The following is a 19,205-nucleotide window of genomic DNA, read 5'->3' as shown; positions in this document are numbered from 1 at the left end:
GATGCCGTGAATTCTGAAAAGCATTTAGAAACAATTTACAAAAGGAACATAGATAGTAAAGTACATGGTTTATGATGCACAATGCAAATATAATTATACACTCTATATCAGTGGTTCCAAACCTGTGGTACGGGCTCCATTGGTGGTACAAGAAGGCCTTCCAAGTTGTGCATAAGCATTTTCAAGATCACATGCAATTTCTAGTTAAAGTGAATTAATTCAATTCCCAGAAAAATTATATTATTGCGTTACACAAGATAATCTGGCATCAATCGGCTGGTTGAGAAGAAACAGATGTATTCCTAGTATTAAACTGACACGTGTGAGGTGTGTTCCTTTTTGTTAATTCATTTGTGTTCTACTTGTGAATGCAGTGATATTTCCTAGAACTGAGTTGTTCAAGAAACAAGTGGTATGTAGGCGACTGTATAGAATTTTCAAGTGGTACTCGCTTAGGAAAAATTTTGAAACCACTGCTCTACATACATGGAGTATTTAAGAACACTAGAAATGCATTCCTTACCGACAGTGGTGACGGGCAGAGATGCGACATGCTGTGACCCTTTAGAAAGGAGCATGTCAGGCTGCTGCCTCACATCACCACGGTCTGTAGGTAGGGAAGAGTTGCCTCGAGGCTCCTCCCCAGATGCCGTGGATGCTGAAAAGCATTTAGCAACAATTAATTTACAAAGGAAACAAGGCTCATGGTCATTGTACACTCTTCAATCTACATACATGGAGTATTTCAGAACACCAGCAATGCATTCCTTACCGACAGTGGTGACGGGCAGTGATGTGACATGCTGTGACCCTTTAGAAAGAAGCATGTCAGGCTGCTGCCCCACATCACCACGGTCTGTAGGTGGGGAAGAGTTGCCTCGAGGCTCCTCCCCAAATGCCGTGGATTCTGAAAAGACAGAAAATACGGGAGAACCATTTCTTGCAGCTGATGGCAGCAATATTTGGTCACAAACTTGTGCATGCTTCTGTGCAAAACTGGGCAATTTAATGGTTTAATGTGAATTAAAGCAATTTTATTTACAAGGACTTTTACAGAGTTATCTAAGATACTGTGTATGTCATAAGGTCCAAGCCAGTCCTCCTCAAGCTGGGAACCTTTCCTTCCTTGCTTTTTATTATTCTTTATAAGAACTTTCATTCCAATTTTGAAGTTGAGTGACTTATATCCTTTGGTCTTCTTCATTTCATAATACTTTTTTTTTGTTTAGCTTGAGCTTCAGCAATATTATTGTCAACTTTTTCTTTGACAGCTTTGATAGAGTTGATTCTAGATTCTATTGCATCATCAGATTGATTCAAATTTGGGAACTCTAAAATACTGGATTCTTCATTATCATTTTGTTGAAGTTCAATGAACAGTTTTGGCTGTCTACCAATCATCAAGAAAAAGGGGAATACTTTGTAGAAGCTTGCACTGAAGTTCTGATACCAAATAAAGCAGCCTCTAAATGTCTGTCCCAGTCATCTTCATTTTCATTGACTAATTTAGTCAAAACAGCCTTCCGCATCTGGTTGGTTCTTTCATCTTGACCATTAGTCTGGGGGTGGTATGCAAGTGTAACTAAGTGCTTTACTCCAAAAATGGAAAAGAGCTGATCATTTAATCTATTGCAGAATTCCTTTCCCTGATCAGTTAAAATTTTCTCTGGGGGAACAAAACGGTAAAAATACTCTGCAACACATCCACAAGATCAGCAGATTTTGAAGGCAATGGAAATGCCTCTATGAATTTGGACCATAAATCTGTCAAAGTGAGGATGTACTTGTTGCCTGATTGGCTCTCTGTTAGGGGGCCTATTAAGTCTACACCAACCATCTGCCAAGGGCCTTCAGTCTTAATTGGTTTCAAAAGTGGTGCTACAGTTTTTATCTTCTGGGATCTTTGACATTTATCACATTCACTTATCCATTTCATGACATCTTTCTTTATGCCTAGCCAATAAAATCTTTCTGTAATCTTAGAAATAGTCTTATTGATACCCATGTAGGCTCCTCTGCTAGTCATGAACATCTTCAAATACTTTCCTTTTTTGTTCCTCAGTGAAGATAACTTCTTTCAAGTGAACTGGTCCTCCTTCCTTTTCTTTGCAGATGTAATAAAGCCTGTCCTGGTCAGCATCTGGAATTTTGAGTAGTTTTAACACCATGCAATCAGAAAGTGTGCTAAGGGAAGAAGGAAGACCAAAGTAGAAGCTTTATGTATGAGCCAAGGAAAAGAAAAAAAGACAGGTTCTAGTTTCCTAAGATAAGAACACAATAATATCCAGTTGAAGAAATGATGAGACCTTACTCTTGAAAGAATCAAAGTCACAGGAGAGGAAAACAAAAGGAGTTAGCATGAATGAAACTAAAGACAAAAGAGATGTAACATTGCACCAAAGAAACAAACTGAAGATTAACATTATAGAAACTAGAATGGATGCAATATTTACATTTCAGGGGGGAAGAGAGAGAGAGAGAGAGAGAGAGAGAGAGAGAGAGAGAGAGAGAGAGAGATACCACGAAGTTGGAAACGCTTAGCTAACTTATAGAGACAATATCTCTCCCTGCTGTTGAAGTTCCCTAAGTCACCAGTCTTAAGAAACTTCCGCACATCCTCCAAAGTGTAACTTCTTTGAGTCTAAAAGAGATCATGATTAGTTAATAATCACACTGAGTAGTTAATAATGACATGAATGCAGCAAAAAATAGTCGTCAGTATCACACAACTAATGACCATAGTTCTCAAGAAATGGTAAATATTCATTCCTAAAAGGTACCTTTGATTTTCAATGTTAAACAAGATAACCTATTTCCATTCTTTTCCCTTCACACCTTGGTTTAACCATATATACACTAGTCAAACCAAGGTTAACCTAGTAAGCCTGAGTCTGTTTTGCTAGGCACACAGGAAACATTAAGAAAAACAGTAGACATACCTCAATTTTGTTACTTATCATCCCATATTCATTTTATTTTATGCAAAATTAAAGTAATTTTCTAACAAACAACAATAACAAATGTTCTATATATTTCCAAAAATAAGTTATATTTTTCTTACACTCTCTCTGAGTTTTCCCTTTTCTCCCACTTAACATATTTGAAATAGTGTGTGTGTGTGTGTGTGTGTGTGTGTGTGTGTGTGTGTGTGTGTGTGTGTGTGTGTGTGTGTGTGTGTGTGTGTGTGTGTGTGTGTGTGTGTGTGTGTGTTCACAGTTGCCTGCTGGTCAACCAGTTAGTCTTCCCCATTACGGAGCAGGCTCTGAGCTCATGGACTGGTCTTCAAGTAGGACCAAGACCACACATCACACTCCACACACTAGGAACGTGAGGCCACAACCTCTCAAATTACACACATAAAGAGGGTTGCCCATTTGCCTCGCCGCTCGCATGACTCAAACCCAGACTCCTTCAGTTGTGGGGTGTGTGTGTGTGTGTGTGTATCTTGTGCTGACAACTTGAATTGCTCATAAGCCGAGATGCTCATATCCTGAGGCACCACTGTATTCCTATTTTTTATCTTGCATCTCCTGTCTGTTTGTAGTACGTCTAATTTTGGTCACATATAAATTCTTTAGCACTTTTCGGCTTTATCTTTCAATATGATCTCCTGTTAGTAGTATTGGTCATGTATAAATTGTTTAAATCTCTTCAGCTTCATCTTTCATTGTGATAATATAGTACCCTAGGAGATTACTTTTCACCCTTTTTCACCACTCCATGACACACCACTTGCACAGATGCCACAAACATCTTACAATCTTCTCTTACTCTCACCCTCTCATCTCATCACTCTACATGCCTCTGTCACATCAGTCACTTCCACAACAAGCACCCACTATACCACTGTGCCCTATTTCACATCCAGGTCTATATTAGGTAAAATTCACTCATTATGCATATGTAAGTCTCTTTTGTTTTCTTCTTTTCATGATCTGATACCATTCACAACTTTATATTGTCTCTATCCATCTCATAGTGTTTACCTACCACTGATCTCAGATGCATAAATCCACTTTTATAGTTAAGATTTTCACATTTTTGGGGAGACAATAAACAAACTTACGTACATCCTTGTAACTTCTACATATCTCTACAACCCTTCCCTTGATGTAGATTTAGAATAACTGTCTCCATCCATTCATCAGGTACACTACTACTTTTGTTTCCATGCCAGTTTACACAATCAGAATTATTCAATCTCCTATAACTTCACCATATTTTAACATCAATGCAATCATTCCATGTGCTTCTATATAGAGCTACATGACACTTATTATTTCTTCTCTCATTTCATTACTTTAAAAAATCTGACTTTAACACACAAGCAACAATTATTTCTTACTGCTTGCAAGAATTGTATATTCTTTAGTCTCATATATCATGTTCTTCTTCCCTCCCCCGCCCTTTTTTTTTTTTTTTTTTTTATTTACATCTGGAACAACTTAATATTGTCACTGATTTTTGTACACTTAGCTTTCCACCAAACATCTCATCCACTCTCATCTTTCACTTTCATGTTCAAAGATCAACACTGTTTTTTCACATTTTCATTTTTGACACACTTCTTTGCAATATTTTCTCATATAAGCCCTCTTCCCTTCAATGTTCTCCTTCATCTTAACCATCCGCCATGTACTTGCTTTTACTTTTATCTCAAAAGACTTCTTCCAGCTGCTATTGTTATTACTATTTCACTGAATACTTTAATATCTTTAGCCTTTAATTCCTCCCCAACTGTCCTCTAAGTTATTTTTCACATATCTTTATTACGATGATCTTCACAGGCATGGATCTCCAAACATGCAAAACATCGCATCCCTCTCATACTGCAATCCAAAAAACTTACTACCAACTAACACAACACAGTGGTTTCTCCACAGTTGCATTTAACTCTGTGGATCACGCCCATCAAACATTTCTTGACGCGCGTCATCTCACATTTCCTCATCTCTCATCCACTGTTCTTTTTACTGCACATACAGGTATAAGATACATTAAACACTGAATCCCCTAACTATTTCCATACAAACAATGCATCAATATGCCACAATAATGCCAATTTGAGCTTGTTCCTTGACATGCATGGCATGAAGACGTTGTGTTGAGGATAAGAAATACTTTCATCATAGCATGGCTCGCTTTGTTTACTGTACTTGCAATAATATGCTACATTAAATATTAAATTTAAAGTCTATTTACACACAAACAACACCCAAATATGCCATAATAATGCCAAAATGAGCCGTTTTTCCGTGCAGTCATGGCCCCATCACTATTCAAACACCAATTATACGTTTCTTGCTTCGCAATGGTGTACTTTTCCCAACACACAATATTCTTTATTGAACATGCAACACTCAGATATATAATTGTGTCGTAAATGTACACATTAAGCACACTTACCTTCTCCATAATCCCGTTGGATGCTTCCATGCCATGCTTTGTCACAGCAGGTCGCGACGTCATCTACTCACGCATGCGCAGAAGCCGCATCTAAACACCGTCACAGCCACACTATATCACGGGACACCGGTCAGACTATAATAGTTGTAGTAGTAGTAGTTGTTGTTGTTGTTGTTGTTCTTCTTCTTCTTCTTCATAAAAATACAATAACGGTCATCACTATGTTGGAGCTTTACTAATAAGGATGCTAATAACAATGATAGTAATGATGATAATGATAATAATAATGATGGTGATGATGATGATGATGATGATGATGAGGAGGAGGAGGAGGAGGAGGAGGAGGAGGAGGAGGAGGAGGAGGAGGAGGAGGAGAACAGGAGTGACAATATCAATAACGATAATAACAATAATAATGATTCATAATAATAATAATAATAATAATAATAATAATAATAATAATAATAATAATAATGATAATTGTTATTATTATATTTGATCTATTTCTTTAGTTATTTACTTATTATAATAGAAATGAACATCAACTAATGACACCAGCAAGAAGCAAACCCCAGCCAGCTACACGCACAAGACCAACATAACCTAACTTTACATTTCCTTGCGGGTTTGTGGGCGAACAGATGATCCCGAGCCATGGTGTGACCCTGTGCTGGGCTGCCTGTATCTCACAGATGATTGGTTCCACCCCAGTCGTCCTTTCAATGTGATGCCTAACTCAAGGGAGCATATCAACACACGCTTCATGCTGCATACACGGGAGAAACCGGCAATCCATGAGGTTAGAAATACTTATATTAAGTAGTGGTGATAATGGACCATATTTTGAACCTTTATTGCACCGCACCTAGTACTTTTAAATTGCTCTAATTGGAGCTCAGGGATATTTTTATGATGTTTTTACTGTGTGATAGATTACCAAGATTTCTTTATCATTAAAAGGAGAACCACTCTTGAAAAAAATGTGGTCTTTGTAAACAGTCGTGTTGGAAGGACAAAACATTTCTGAATACGGTTCATTATCATGCTCTAAACTCAGCCGAGCTGATAAAAGATGTTGCTTGGTAATACTAATGAGATGATGGAAGTAACGCTTTCTTATGTGAATTGCTCTCCTTTCTCGTCTCTGAGTGTTCATCTGGACCCTGCCCCTATCTTCATGTCTAACCAAACTAATCAGTTGTGACCAAACTATCCTTCCAACTGCTACCCTCACTAATCCTCTCCATGTAATTCTTTGCCATCCTTTCAGTCTTACTCTTACGATATTTCTATAGGAAAATTACCCAAAAGGATCTATGTGATGAGGGGTATTCCCAACGAAACGAATTTGAAGCTGTTAAGAGGGGACTTGATAGAAGTCTTTAAGTGATAGTGGTTATAACAAAAGGGACATTAGCAACTTTTTAGGATCAGAAACCAGGATAAGAACAGAAGTAATGAGTTCAAAGCTTAAAAAATCAAGGTTCAATTAAGAAAGAAATGGAAAGAAATTGTTCGCCAAATAGGATGGTAGACGAATGTAACGGACTCAGTAATCAGGATGTTACTGGTAAGTCAATGGAGAACTTTGAAAAAAAAATTAGATAAATATATGGACAGGGGATGACAGGTAAAAATAGGTAGGTTTGTTTCATACAGGGATTATCACTTGTTGAACTGATGACTTATTACAACCTCCCTTATTTTCTTATGTTTGGATTATTCTTAGAAGTGTTCTTTCACACGTGTTATTTTCTCTCATGAAACTAAAGATAATTGATATTTTTTCCATTACAATATTATAGAATCCGTTTCATTCTGTCGTCTTGTCTTTCATGTCTCATTACTGTGATAATTGTACTTTTTAAGAAAATTAGTTATACTGGCTGTTAGGTTGGAATAGTTTAGGAAAGATTGAAGCAATATTTTTTTTCAATTATTTTTTCTTTCCTTGCAGGGGGGATAAAACTATTTTTGATATATTATCTTGAGATATGTCATTAGAATCATCACGATCACTATTTTCTTATATAAAAGAAGAAAATGGTGACCGTGATGAAAAATGGTGACCGTGATGATACTAATGACGTATCTAGATTAAATAGAAAGAAGTTTCTTCCTCCTGTAAAGAAGGTATATAATAATTATTCATCGAAAAAAATATATAATTCGACATAATTCCAAACACCATTAGTTTTTCCAGTCACACAATCTATAATGAGGAATCAGTGTAGAGTCATTTTTGCAACTGAAATATACATGAGAAGTATGAGGAGGCATAATGCCTCCCTCCTCAGTTCCCCGCCATCTAGCAGAGGCAAAACCCCAGAGTTACCTCCGTTCCGGCGAATCCTAAGGAGGGATTAGAGCGATAGGACAAGATATAGATATGAGATTTGGGGAACCCAAGAGAGAAGATAGGGTAACAGCTTAAGCAGAAAGACTAGAGTTAGGAAAAATCCAAGAATATTGAGAATATATCTAAAACCCTCGGACATACGAGTAGTGTGTTGCATCAGTTGCTCTAGGAGTCTTGGTCATGGAGGATAGTCCACCAAGATATCAGTAAAAGGAGAGGAAATCCAAAGCTGGTGGTGAACATTTCAGTCTTCCAGAAATTCTCAAAAGGAAAGAAAATAAATGTACTTTATTTTGGGAGTTAAGTAGTCAAAATTTATTATATTCAGAAGAATTAGGTATGATATATACAGCGTAGATGAATATTATTTAACGGTAACTTTAGTCTTAGCTAAACGGTGGAAAATTTAGAAAGAAATCTCAAGAGCGTGGTCACGAGAAGTTTAGTTGTTGCTCACATAGACGATTATCTAGCTTTGGAGTGAAAATGAGAATAGAAAAAGTATGAGGGAACATTAAATGAACTACGGGGAGTTGCCTCAGACTTTTGCGTTTCAGTGAATAAATCATTAGGTTTAGTTGAGAAAAGGTGGTATGCTACGTATCGAAAAATTAGATCAAAGACCCCGAATGTATCAGAAGTTAATGAAGAAAGCTCATACCAATTTAAAGTAGAGACATAAGTTATTAGGTTCAGTTTGGTTATGGTACGTTATCTTTTATTGGTATTGCTTCTAGAGCAGGTTCGATCATCATTCGTTAGTATGAAGGTACTACAATGTTCTTCTCTTGAACGGCAATTTCGACGAGTGCTTGCACTCTCCCAATATTTTTTAATTCAAGTAACTAGATGAATTTTTACGTTCATTTTAATACTGTACAGATAAGAATAACTCATGAATGTTCGCATATAGGTTCAGTTAGAAATGCTTACTATTTGTTCTATTTTCTGTTGACTATATCACAAGCCCTTGTCTTTTGATCAAGCCACTCTCGCGATCACTCCAAATACATCACCATGTAATTACAGATTTCTTTTCTATTACCTGGAAAGAAGATGGAAGGGTCGATTTCGTAAATGAAAAAAATAGAATTCATCATCTTTTTGAGGGAATCACAGTTATTAACTTATGCGTAATGCTTAAGATTTACTAACCCAACTTTGGGCCTATCATCCACACGTGTGACTGTTGAGTGAAAACCAAATACGACCATAGATAGGACTTATTGCTTCGTAAGTAGTAATAGGTTTAAAAAAATGGTATCCCCCTACCTACCCCCTCTCTCTCTCTCTCTCTCTCTCTCTCTCTCTCTCTCTCTCTCTCTCTCTCTCTCTTTCTCTCTCTCTTTATTTATACATTACTTACAATTAATCTTGGTCATTTTACAGGTTAAAGGTGTATTATGAGAGTCTTAAAACCTAACCAAAAATAGTATAATTATGCTTAGAGTTATAGATTACAAATTAAATTACAATACCAGCGAAATAACTAGGCGTTCACACACATTTTGAACTTTTGCAGCCTACACTCGGCAACACTTAGGCCGTCCGAACACTTGTTTCCCGCTAGGAAGGTGTTCCACAAACGTACATAGCGAGGCACAACAAACTGTCTCTGGTGATAGGTGGTGTGGGAGCGTGGTGTTATCAACGCGGAGGGACTCCTGGCTGCTCCTCCCGTCTGTACCTTTGTTTGTTGGAGTGGCTGCAGGTGCACCGTGGCCCGTTGTACCTTATACAATGTTGTAAGGCCTGCCACGTCCGACCTGTGCTGTAAGCTCTGCAGGCTGCTGGGCTGCTTGAGTTGATCCCCAGAGATGATCCTTTCCGCTCTCCTATGCATCGCGTCAAGCTTGGCGAGGTGTGTTTTCGCCGCACCCCATCAGGCGAGGCAAAAATACTCGAGTGAGGAGCGGACCTGAGCCTTGGAAGAGCAGCTCTCGCCCTATCTGTCTCCTGAGAAGCCAGTTTCCCTGCCGCAGTTCTGGCGAGCTGTGCGATGTGGGTCTTGAAGGTCAATTTACTATCAAATAACCTCCAGGATGCTGACTTCCTCCTGCGGTATTAGGGCTGCCTCATTGAATAGGAATCTGATGCCCTGCCTTGTCCTGGACACAACGAGGAGATAATTCTTGTCGGGGGCGAAGGTAACTTGCCACCTTTGACCCCACTTTTCCAGGAGGCGCAGTGAAGTATTAAGGCGCGTCATGGTGGAGGCTTCCTCACCAAGGCAGTACGCGAGTGACAGTGTGACGTCATCCGCGTACGCCTTGACACAGTGGGCTAGATGAAGTAGCTCGTTCATATATATATATACTATATATATATATATATATATATATATATATATATATATATATATATATATATATATATATATATATATATATTCCAGAGCAGCTGTCCCACTATGCTGCCTTGAGACACGCCTTCCCAAATGTCATGTGATAATGACACCTGTCCATTGTACACTACCTGTAAGTGCCTCCCATGCAGGTAGTCAAGCATCAGGTCCAGAGCTCTGCCTCCCACTCCGACGGCATGAAGTTTTTCCACACTGTATCGAACGCTCCTGCTGTCCAGCGCCAGAACAGCAGTTGGTCGCCCTTGATCCAGAGCGTTGCTCTACTCACTGATGAGCAGGTGGTTTAGATCAGCAGCAGAGCAAACTTTTCTAAATCCAAATTGCCTGTCGCTGAGGAGGTTTTGACTCTCCAGGTGTTTGGTGAGTTGGGCGGCGATTATGCCTTCCAGCACCTTGCCTGCTACAGACAGCAGGGAGACAGGGAGGTAATTCTCAACCACGCCTTTGCTACCTTTTATGTGGACTGGCACAACGTGGCACACCTTCCAAGCTCGAGGCCACCTATTATGACGTGGAATGGCCCCGAAGATGAGTGTAAGAGGAGGTGCCAGTTTCGTAGCACACCTACGTAGCACGCGAGGGCTGAGTTCATCAGGTCCCACTGCCTTATCCTCCTCCAATTTGGTGAGGGCAGCTCTCACTTCCTCCTCAGTCGTGGTGAGTGAGGTCAGAGTGTCTCCTGCCACCACGGGTGGTAAGAGAGGAAGGCGAGTGAGATCTGATATAGTCATCTTGCGGGAGAAGTGCTCAGCCAGCAGATTCACTTAAGTTGGTCTATCCTTTTGTGCACAATAATCATCTAGTTTCATTCAATTTTGGCAAAAACAAGAGTGTTATGTAGCTGCGGAGTGACCTCGGTACTGACGGGCTAAATCAATATTAATACATAATAATTATTTGTTCAAAACAATTGTTCATGATGATTATATAATTATTCTATAACTTTTTATTTTATTTTTTTTCAAGAGAAATATTTCATGTTTGTTTTTATTTGAATTATGTAAATTACAAGATACTAATACCTGCAGAAATATCTTACATATATTCATTTTATTTGTCAAATCATATCAGAAACAGTGTACAATAATATATACATTCTACAATTTGTTACGACAATTCTATTGAAAAACCCATAATTTTGGGGAGCCAGTACGATAATTCCAATCTGAGAGTGTGGCAACACTGCGTTCCAACTTCCACCCTTCCCACCGGGCCACCTCAGTGTTTGTTTAAACTTGAAGTAAGAATAGTGTTACGTTTTAGCTCTCTACATTTTTAAAAATAACGAAATTTAGTGTCAGAAACTTCTTATGAAGTAATGAAGCAGCTAAGACAACGAGAAATAAACAGCTGTCACTGTCAGGAGTGGTTAGCTACAGTAACTCCAGTAACGCCTCCATGTGGTGTCTCGGCGTGCATCGCGTTCCTTCACCCCACCACCACACACGGCATTGTGTATCTTCCTCACTTGTTGTAAGGGGCCTAAACATTTGTTTTACGACTATCTGTACCATCACAAGTAGCCTATTATTATTATACAGCTAAAAAAAAAAAAATTGACAACACTATTATAAGAGATTATTTTAACAGGTATGAACAAGACTACCTTTACCATCATCACAACTAGCCTATTATTATTATACAGCTAAAAAAAAAAAAATTGACAACACTATTACAACAGATTATTTTGACACAGGTATGAAGTTGAATTAGACAAGAAATAAAGAACTTCAGTGTCCCTGTCTCACCTTAACACACTAATCAAGACTCAGAGATGTACAGACCAGTCGTAATATAGCAAATTGCCATGACATTACTGATGGTACCTTGCGCTTGCGACAGCCTGGTTTAAGAGTAAATACTACTTTTTTTTTTAGAGAAGCGGGAATCTGCTGATGCATTATTATCCTATCATGCTCCAGGAAGTCACCGTTGTATACACCATCATGTGTGAAAATCTGATGTCAATCTGATGAATACAAATAGCAAAACAAGGACGAAATGAGAACAAATCTTTGGGAGTGAGTGTCTCCAAGTGTTTTTTGCACTTCAAAAAAAAAATTACAAAATCGGTATAAAATCTTACCGACTTTTGTTTAGTATCATTTTAGACATTTATTTATTTATGTATTTATTTATTTTATTTATTTATTTTTTTTTTTTTTTGGAATTAGGTTTATATAATATCAATAGAAAACGAGATACAGGAAAGTGAAAAAAAAACTTGAAAAAAATAAAAGAAAATCCTTCGAAAACAAAAAAATAAAAACAAAAAAGCTAATTCCTCCAAAAGTCGAGTATATGAACAAAAATTAAATGGTTCTTTTTTAAAAGCAATTAACTGAAAAATAAAATTTTTGAAAATAAAAAAAAACGAAAAATAACGCCACTTTTTTTTTTTTTTTTTTCTCCACTAACATTCTTCCAAACTTGTTGAAATTTACAGAATGACCTACGTTTACACTCACAAACAACACGTTAAAGTTTCAAGTCAATTGGACTTACCATAAGTGAAATATGACCCGTGTTAGGATAAAACGCTAAAGTCGACTTTGGGTGAATGACGGTTGTATGGTTGAACATCACTGGCGGACCGTTCTTGTCCACCATCTTTGGCGGCAGCCTCCTTCCCCGTGATGGTGTGCTGCTGCACGTGGACGTCCAACTCACATTTGCAGTAGACAATATAATCCATACCTAGGATGCAGGATTCTCTATACCACCCATATACAAGGAGAGAAACTCATCCTTTCCTTCGAGCTGGAACTTTATCACCACTAGACTTGTAAGTTATGCACAGTGTCCAATGACTTCCCCAGAGTCGATGTAACGTTAGTAGGAGTTGCTGATAACTTATCACATCCGGCCTCACCTGTGTCTTCTCCGATCCCATGTGTTGTGGCCACATGGCAGAACACTCCCTTTCCACTTGGTACCTGGTAACAGTTGCATTCTTGCACAATGTTGTCTTTGAGGCATATACAAAACAAGCTGGTTGTTGCCCCCGACACCAGCCATATTTATTTTTCCTGATGTGAGGTTCGCTTCTTCCCTGGTTGTGCCTACTCTTGGCACTCCTTCTGGCAGTGTCTTTCATCTACAGCACCGTGATCCTTTTCTGGGTTTCTTTCTTGTTCCCGTTTTTTCTCTTGTAGCAATCGTTCTTCTTGTGTCCCACCTTGCATTATCAGCATAGTCTTTTTCAATTGTTCTGCTTAGCTGAATGCGCTCTTTCTTGAAGCCAGAGCTCGAGTTGCCTTTGGAAATTGATAAGCTGGACATCACCAGGAACTCAAACTCCATTGCCCTGGCCAGAGCTTCCGGCAGGGATAATGGTTTGGCCTGATCTTGTATCTTTAGTTGGGGACTGTCCAAAGCTTTGATGAATTGGTTGGGTAGCATTACTGTTATGAAGTCAATGTTAGCCCCTGGGGAAGCCGCGTGCAGCATGCCCTTCAGGCCCTGAGCCAACTCCAGCAGAGATTCATCACGTCTCCTGGTGTGAATCCAGAATCTGGCCCTGAAGATATCTTGGTATCTCGTCCCATACCGCTGTTCCAACATTTGTGCCAGCCTGTAGTAGCTGCCCCTTGCCGCGCTGTCAAGCTGCCCAAAAACCTTCAACACCATTCACACTCTTAAGACTGGTTGCCAACTGGATTGCACTTATCCCATCCATGCCGACCTGCCAACATCTCAAACTGTGCTCTTTAGGCTTCTCAGAGAACCTTACCGTCAAGCTCCTACAGTTTCTTCCTAACTGACATTCCCACATGATCCATAACGCTGGCGCTGGAAGTGATGGCACATTTGGTGGGGCTTAACTCAGGCGCACTTGGACTCGAATTATTTCCATCGCGCTTAATACTCACTTGGGACACAACTGTCTTTCATAGGCAATGGCTGCTTGTTTATAATGATACAGTTTTAAAGGGCCTATATTCTGTCACTTATAACACTAATCTTGTAATACACCTCCATTATTTTCTACACCCTTAGGACCATCTCCTGCACATCATCTAGCTGTTGTCCAAATCTTGTCTGTTCTCGTTCTTTCTTACCTGTTCTTCCTTCTCTCTTGCCTGTTCTTCATTTAATCTTGCCTGTTCTTCCTTCACTTCCGTCTGGCGTTTATCCATTTTTGGAACCACTTCTATCAGACCTTAGTGCAGTGACTTGTTTTCCTCTCGTACATGTTGAGTTCTTGCTGTGTTTCCTCTTGTTTTTCTTTTTGTTTCTATATCTGCAATCTCACTACTTCCAAACATTCTTCTAACATGTCTTCCTTCTTAGTTGTCTGATCGCAAGTCTCTATAACAGTGATTCCCAACCGGGGTTCCGCCTACCATCACCTTCACCATCATAAGTTCCGCGAGAAGCCCGTAAAATATTGATGTGTCATTACAAAATTACTGTGATCTTAATCCATAACTCATAATTCTTATTCAGCAACACGTTACAAATACTTTCAAGACATCAATATACACGTTAGTGTCAGGTAGTACAGTGTAGACAGTCATGAGAACAAATAGTATGCGTGAATAAGGGTTACTGCGCTGAAGAAAACACCCTTATACCATATATAGGGGTTCCGTGGAATAGGAAGAATTATTACAGAGGTTCCTCCAAGGTGTAGAGGTTGGGAATTACTGCTCTATAATGACGAAAATCCCCACTCCTAACAGCAGTGTTACTCCTGGGCACGTGTGACTACCTCGCAGGGTTCGTGTACTGCAGTGTCGCCACCAAGAAATTGGTAACAATCCATGGAGAAAGATACACTAAGGCATAACTTGTGAAGTTTAATTCCTTGTGCAAAAGAACTGGATACAACAGCAGCGTGTCCAACAATGTCTCTGCTCTAACTACTCTTCTCACTATCTCACTGATCTTACTAAGTGACTTCTTGCAGACCACTTACTTCTCACTGTGTTGGCTTAGTTCCTGTCAATCTCTGTCAAATCTAAATAATTCTACTACATTACAAAATCTCCTTGATAATCTTTGTTAAATAAAACAATTTGTTAACTTGAATATCATGCTACTCATTGTGTGTGTGTGTGTGTGTGTGTGTGTGTGTGTGTGTGTGTGTGTGTGTGTGTGTGTTGAGGGGATGGACAGACGGGTGTTTTTTTTTTTTTTTTTTTTACGTAGGGAAGAGGGCCAGCCAAGGGCAAAAAAGAGAAAGTTAAATAAGGCCCACTTGAGTGCTGGCTCTCTAAAAAGTGTAAAAAGTACCAAAACCGTCAGCCAGAATTAGGGGAGCAAATGTCTCGATACCTCCCTCTTAAAAGAAGACAAGTTGTAGGAATTCAGAAATACAGATGCAGGGAGGGAGTTCCAGAGTTTACCAGTGAAAGGGATGAATGATTGAAAGTACTGGTTAACTCATGCATTAGAGAGTTGGACAGAATAGGGTAGAGGAAGAAGAAAGCCTTGTGCAACGAGGCCGCAGGAGAAGGGGAGGCATGCAGTTAGCAAGATCAGTAGAACAGTTACCATGAAAATAGCGATAAAAGATAGAAAGGGATGCAACATTTCGGCTGTAAGAAAGAGGCTGAAGACAGTTAGTGAGACGAGGGGAGTTGATGAGACGAAGAGCTTTCGATTCCACCATATCAAGCAAAGCTGTGTGACTGGAACACCCCGAAATGTAATGGTTCAAAATTCCGCCGCTGCACACCAGTGTAATGCTCCCACCACAAGTGTAGTGTTTATGATAAATTTAAGCTCATGCACAAAAAAAAAATTATTATTTGACTTACTTTTAAAGGTAGGTTGATTTCTATTAGGATTGGAAGAAGACTATGGTTGTTAATGAGACAAAAAAAAAACACATGATTTTATTGACTGATGACTGATGGTGAGGGGAGGGAGAGTAATGATAGGCTGCCACCAGGTCCTGATAGTTCTCTCACGGGGATGAGAGGAACCACATGTCCCAAAAAAAATTAAATAAATAAGTGAATAAATAAATGAACAAATTTTGAAACACAGAAAAATATATATATATATATATATATATATATATATATATATATATATATATATATATATATATATATATATATATATATATATATATATATATATATATATATATATATATATATATATATATATATATATATATATATATTGAGGTAACGCTCTCTTCGGAGGAGACTAGGGTAAGTATAACACTTCTATCGGTCGTCCGGCCGTCAGAACAAAACACCGATCCGGGAGTACAGTTCCGAGAAAATGCCACACAGAAAAAAAAAAAAAAAACTCAAATGAGAAAAAAAAACTTCTATTCATCAAAAAAAAAAAAATGATGAGATAGAGGACTCGAAAGGACACTGTACTCAAGAAAAGACATGAAAAATGACACTCGTTTCTTCCTGAATGGGGGGGGTGTTATGTTAGTGTATGTGTGTTCATGTGATGCTACGAGGCTGAAAGACCGAGACTGGCTTATCTGTGAAAGACGAGAGATGGACGGCGACTCAATATTATTACTCTAATTACTCTCGATTTAATGTATTCATTTCTTAACACTGTATGGTCAGTTTTTAGTACTTGAGGAAAGAGTTCAGATAAGGGGGGAGAAGATAACTCTCACATATCTGTGAAAGACGAGAGATGGACGGCGACTGACGTCGCGTGGGGGAAACAACTCTCAAACCGCGTGCTTTGAAACTCGTCTCAGTGCTACCACTGCCTGGTTATGGTATTTCATATCGTATGGTTATCTGAACTACTGATTGTTACTGATTGATGACATGCTCACCACATATATTGACTTCCAACTCTGCTTAATTAGGTACCGCTACTCCTATTAACTCTTCTTTCTGCTATTAGAGGTTACTGTAGGCATGTATATATTATATATTTAACAAATAGTAGGACAAAAAATAACCAGCAAGACTATGAGGGAATAACAAATTTTTAGGTGCGTATGATAGTATATGGAAATCCTATTCTCACTGTATAAACAATTGCTCATTGTTCCAAGTAAAGAAAATGTTCACTTCATACAAAGGCTTATAACATCAGTAAAGAAGTAAAATATCTAATATACACATGGCCAAAGGTACATACACAGTATGTGTGTATGTACCTTTCTTTTATGTGTTGAATCAAGACATAATAAAGGTAGCAGAAAAAAACACTGGTTTATTTATTTATTTTTTTTATTTCATGTTTAGTATCTAAATATGATATTCAAACAATAATGAATACTTAAATGTAATAATCATGCTGTGTCTCATCATAATTGTTGTTATCATTGTTCTTAAAATGTTGAAGAAAACTATAAGTCAGGGTACTCCAGAGTCTCAATCCTAATGATGAAAACTGTAAGGGAAACTGTGTCTTACATGATAAAGGTGTTAACCTGAGGAAAGACACAAACAAAAAAAGGCTCTGAGAAAATAATAACAAGGTGGAGAGCCAACTGAAATGTGTCTTAACCCTTCTCTTCCAAAGGAATTACTTTGTTAAAAGTATATATATATAAAAATATAAGACATGTATATATATATATATATATATATATATATATATATATATATATATATATATATATATATATATATATATATATATATATATATATATATATATATATATATATATATATATATATATATATATGTGTGTGTGTGTGTGTGTGTGTGTGTGTGTGTGTGTGTGTGTGTGTTTGACATGAGTCACACACTTTTCATTTCAAACTACACCAAATGTCATGAATTGAAGATAATTAATAACATTAATAATGAAATACAAGTAAAGTATGAATAAATACCTGTTCAATAAAATTAAGTTCCTTAGTTAAGCATCTCTTTAGTTCTGCATTTTCTTTTTTTAACATCTTCTCTACTCTAAAGACACTCAAGGCAGTTAAACCCCATGGAAATTAACATTCATCAAAAATATAGGCAGAGTGTGTGTGTGCAACACCTAAGCTTACCTTTGTGTTTGCTACTTCATACAGGTGAAAGCACTACATAAAAGAAGTCTTTTTTTTTCTAATCTTACACCAGTCTCACAATACTTTTGTTTACCTCATCTGATAAAACTACTGATCACTAGCAATTGGAACACCCACTATAGCTGGCAAAAAATAATCAATAACTTGATAGAATTTTTTTTATATATTTATCCATTTTTTGGCGGGTGAAAGAAGCCCCATGTAGATAGTTTATAAGGCAATACTGTGAATTTCCCTCTAAACGTGACACCTTTCCCTCCTCGGAGTCGTTCTTTCCCATTCTCCTAACATGAACAATGAGATACTGGTACACACCTCACAAAACAAATAACAGGGATTTAAGTTTATTTTAATATCACTTTGCAGCATAGTACAGTACCTCTGTTCCTCCTTTGGTAAATGATGGAGTGATAGGTGTGGATGTGTGCCTTTGTTTGAGTGGCACAGGATACACGTCGGCCCTCGTGAAATCTTCATTTCTTATAATTGCTGCAATATGTTGTTAAGGACTTGAAAGGGATGTTGTTGTTGTTGTCAGGGCCGCGAAGATCTTTAAATCCTTATGAGCCCTGGAGTAGTCCTGTGTGGATATCACAGGCGCGATAGCTGGCCGGTCTTCCTCAAGAAGGCACAGGTAAGGCGAAGGACAGCAGATTGCCGGGAGGGATGGACACCTGAGGCCGCCAGGAGGGTAAGCAGGTCGATGCCCAGGGCAGAGAGCCAAGAACGTAATGCAGTGCAGTGGGGGGTGGAAGCGTGGGCAGTAGAGCAGGAAATGCTCAATGGTCTCAGGAATAGTCCTACACCAAGGGCAGATGGGATCAGGAGACAGACGTAGGCAGTACAAGTGTGCGGCGAGTGTTGTGTGTCCCACGCGGATGCGGACGATGGCGACCACTTGCAAGGGATGAGCAGCTGGGAGAGCTGATATTTAAGTGATTAGTAATACAAATATTTACTGAAAATTTAAAACACTACATTATATTTTCGATTTGAAAACATATGTTTACATTTATCAGTTTCATATAATACCACATATGTCATGTAGGAAGAGAAAATTAAATATTTCAGGGATCTCAAGTCGAAAGTAAGCGATGACG

At 38.4% G+C, this 19,205-nt stretch overlaps 2 protein-coding genes across 3 annotated transcripts in view; one reads left to right on the top strand and one right to left on the bottom strand.

The window, feature by feature from the left end:
• LOC123502604 (pancreatic triacylglycerol lipase-like) overlaps positions 1 to 19,205 on the top strand; it is a 94,391-nt gene that overhangs the window by 24,161 nt on the left and 51,025 nt on the right. The window contains exon 2 of the mRNA XM_045251768.1: positions 6,048 to 6,205. Coding sequence (XP_045107703.1) covers positions 6,048 to 6,205 — 158 coding nt within the window. The remainder of the gene's footprint in view (positions 1 to 6,047; positions 6,206 to 19,205) is intronic.
• The window catches only part of LOC123502605, a 104,780-nt gene continuing 104,032 nt past the window's right edge, over positions 18,458 to 19,205 (bottom strand). Inside the window, exons 2-3 of one of the 2 annotated variants that reach the window (XM_045251770.1) lie at positions 18,676 to 19,029; positions 18,458 to 18,587 (exon numbers count right to left, since the gene is read on the bottom strand). In XM_045251770.1, the coding sequence (XP_045107705.1) occupies positions 18,697 to 19,029 (333 nt within the window). In that variant the 3' untranslated portion in view covers positions 18,458 to 18,587; positions 18,676 to 18,696. Of the gene's footprint in view, positions 19,030 to 19,205 lie in introns of both variants that reach the window. The other variant, XM_045251769.1, reaches the window with a different exon arrangement.

Source organism: Portunus trituberculatus, chromosome 12, assembly GCF_017591435.1.
Source record: "Portunus trituberculatus isolate SZX2019 chromosome 12, ASM1759143v1, whole genome shotgun sequence".
Taxonomy (NCBI): domain Eukaryota; kingdom Metazoa; phylum Arthropoda; class Malacostraca; order Decapoda; family Portunidae; genus Portunus; species Portunus trituberculatus.
Note: the sequence above shows the minus strand (reverse complement) of the source record. Positions and strands in the feature narration are given on the sequence as shown.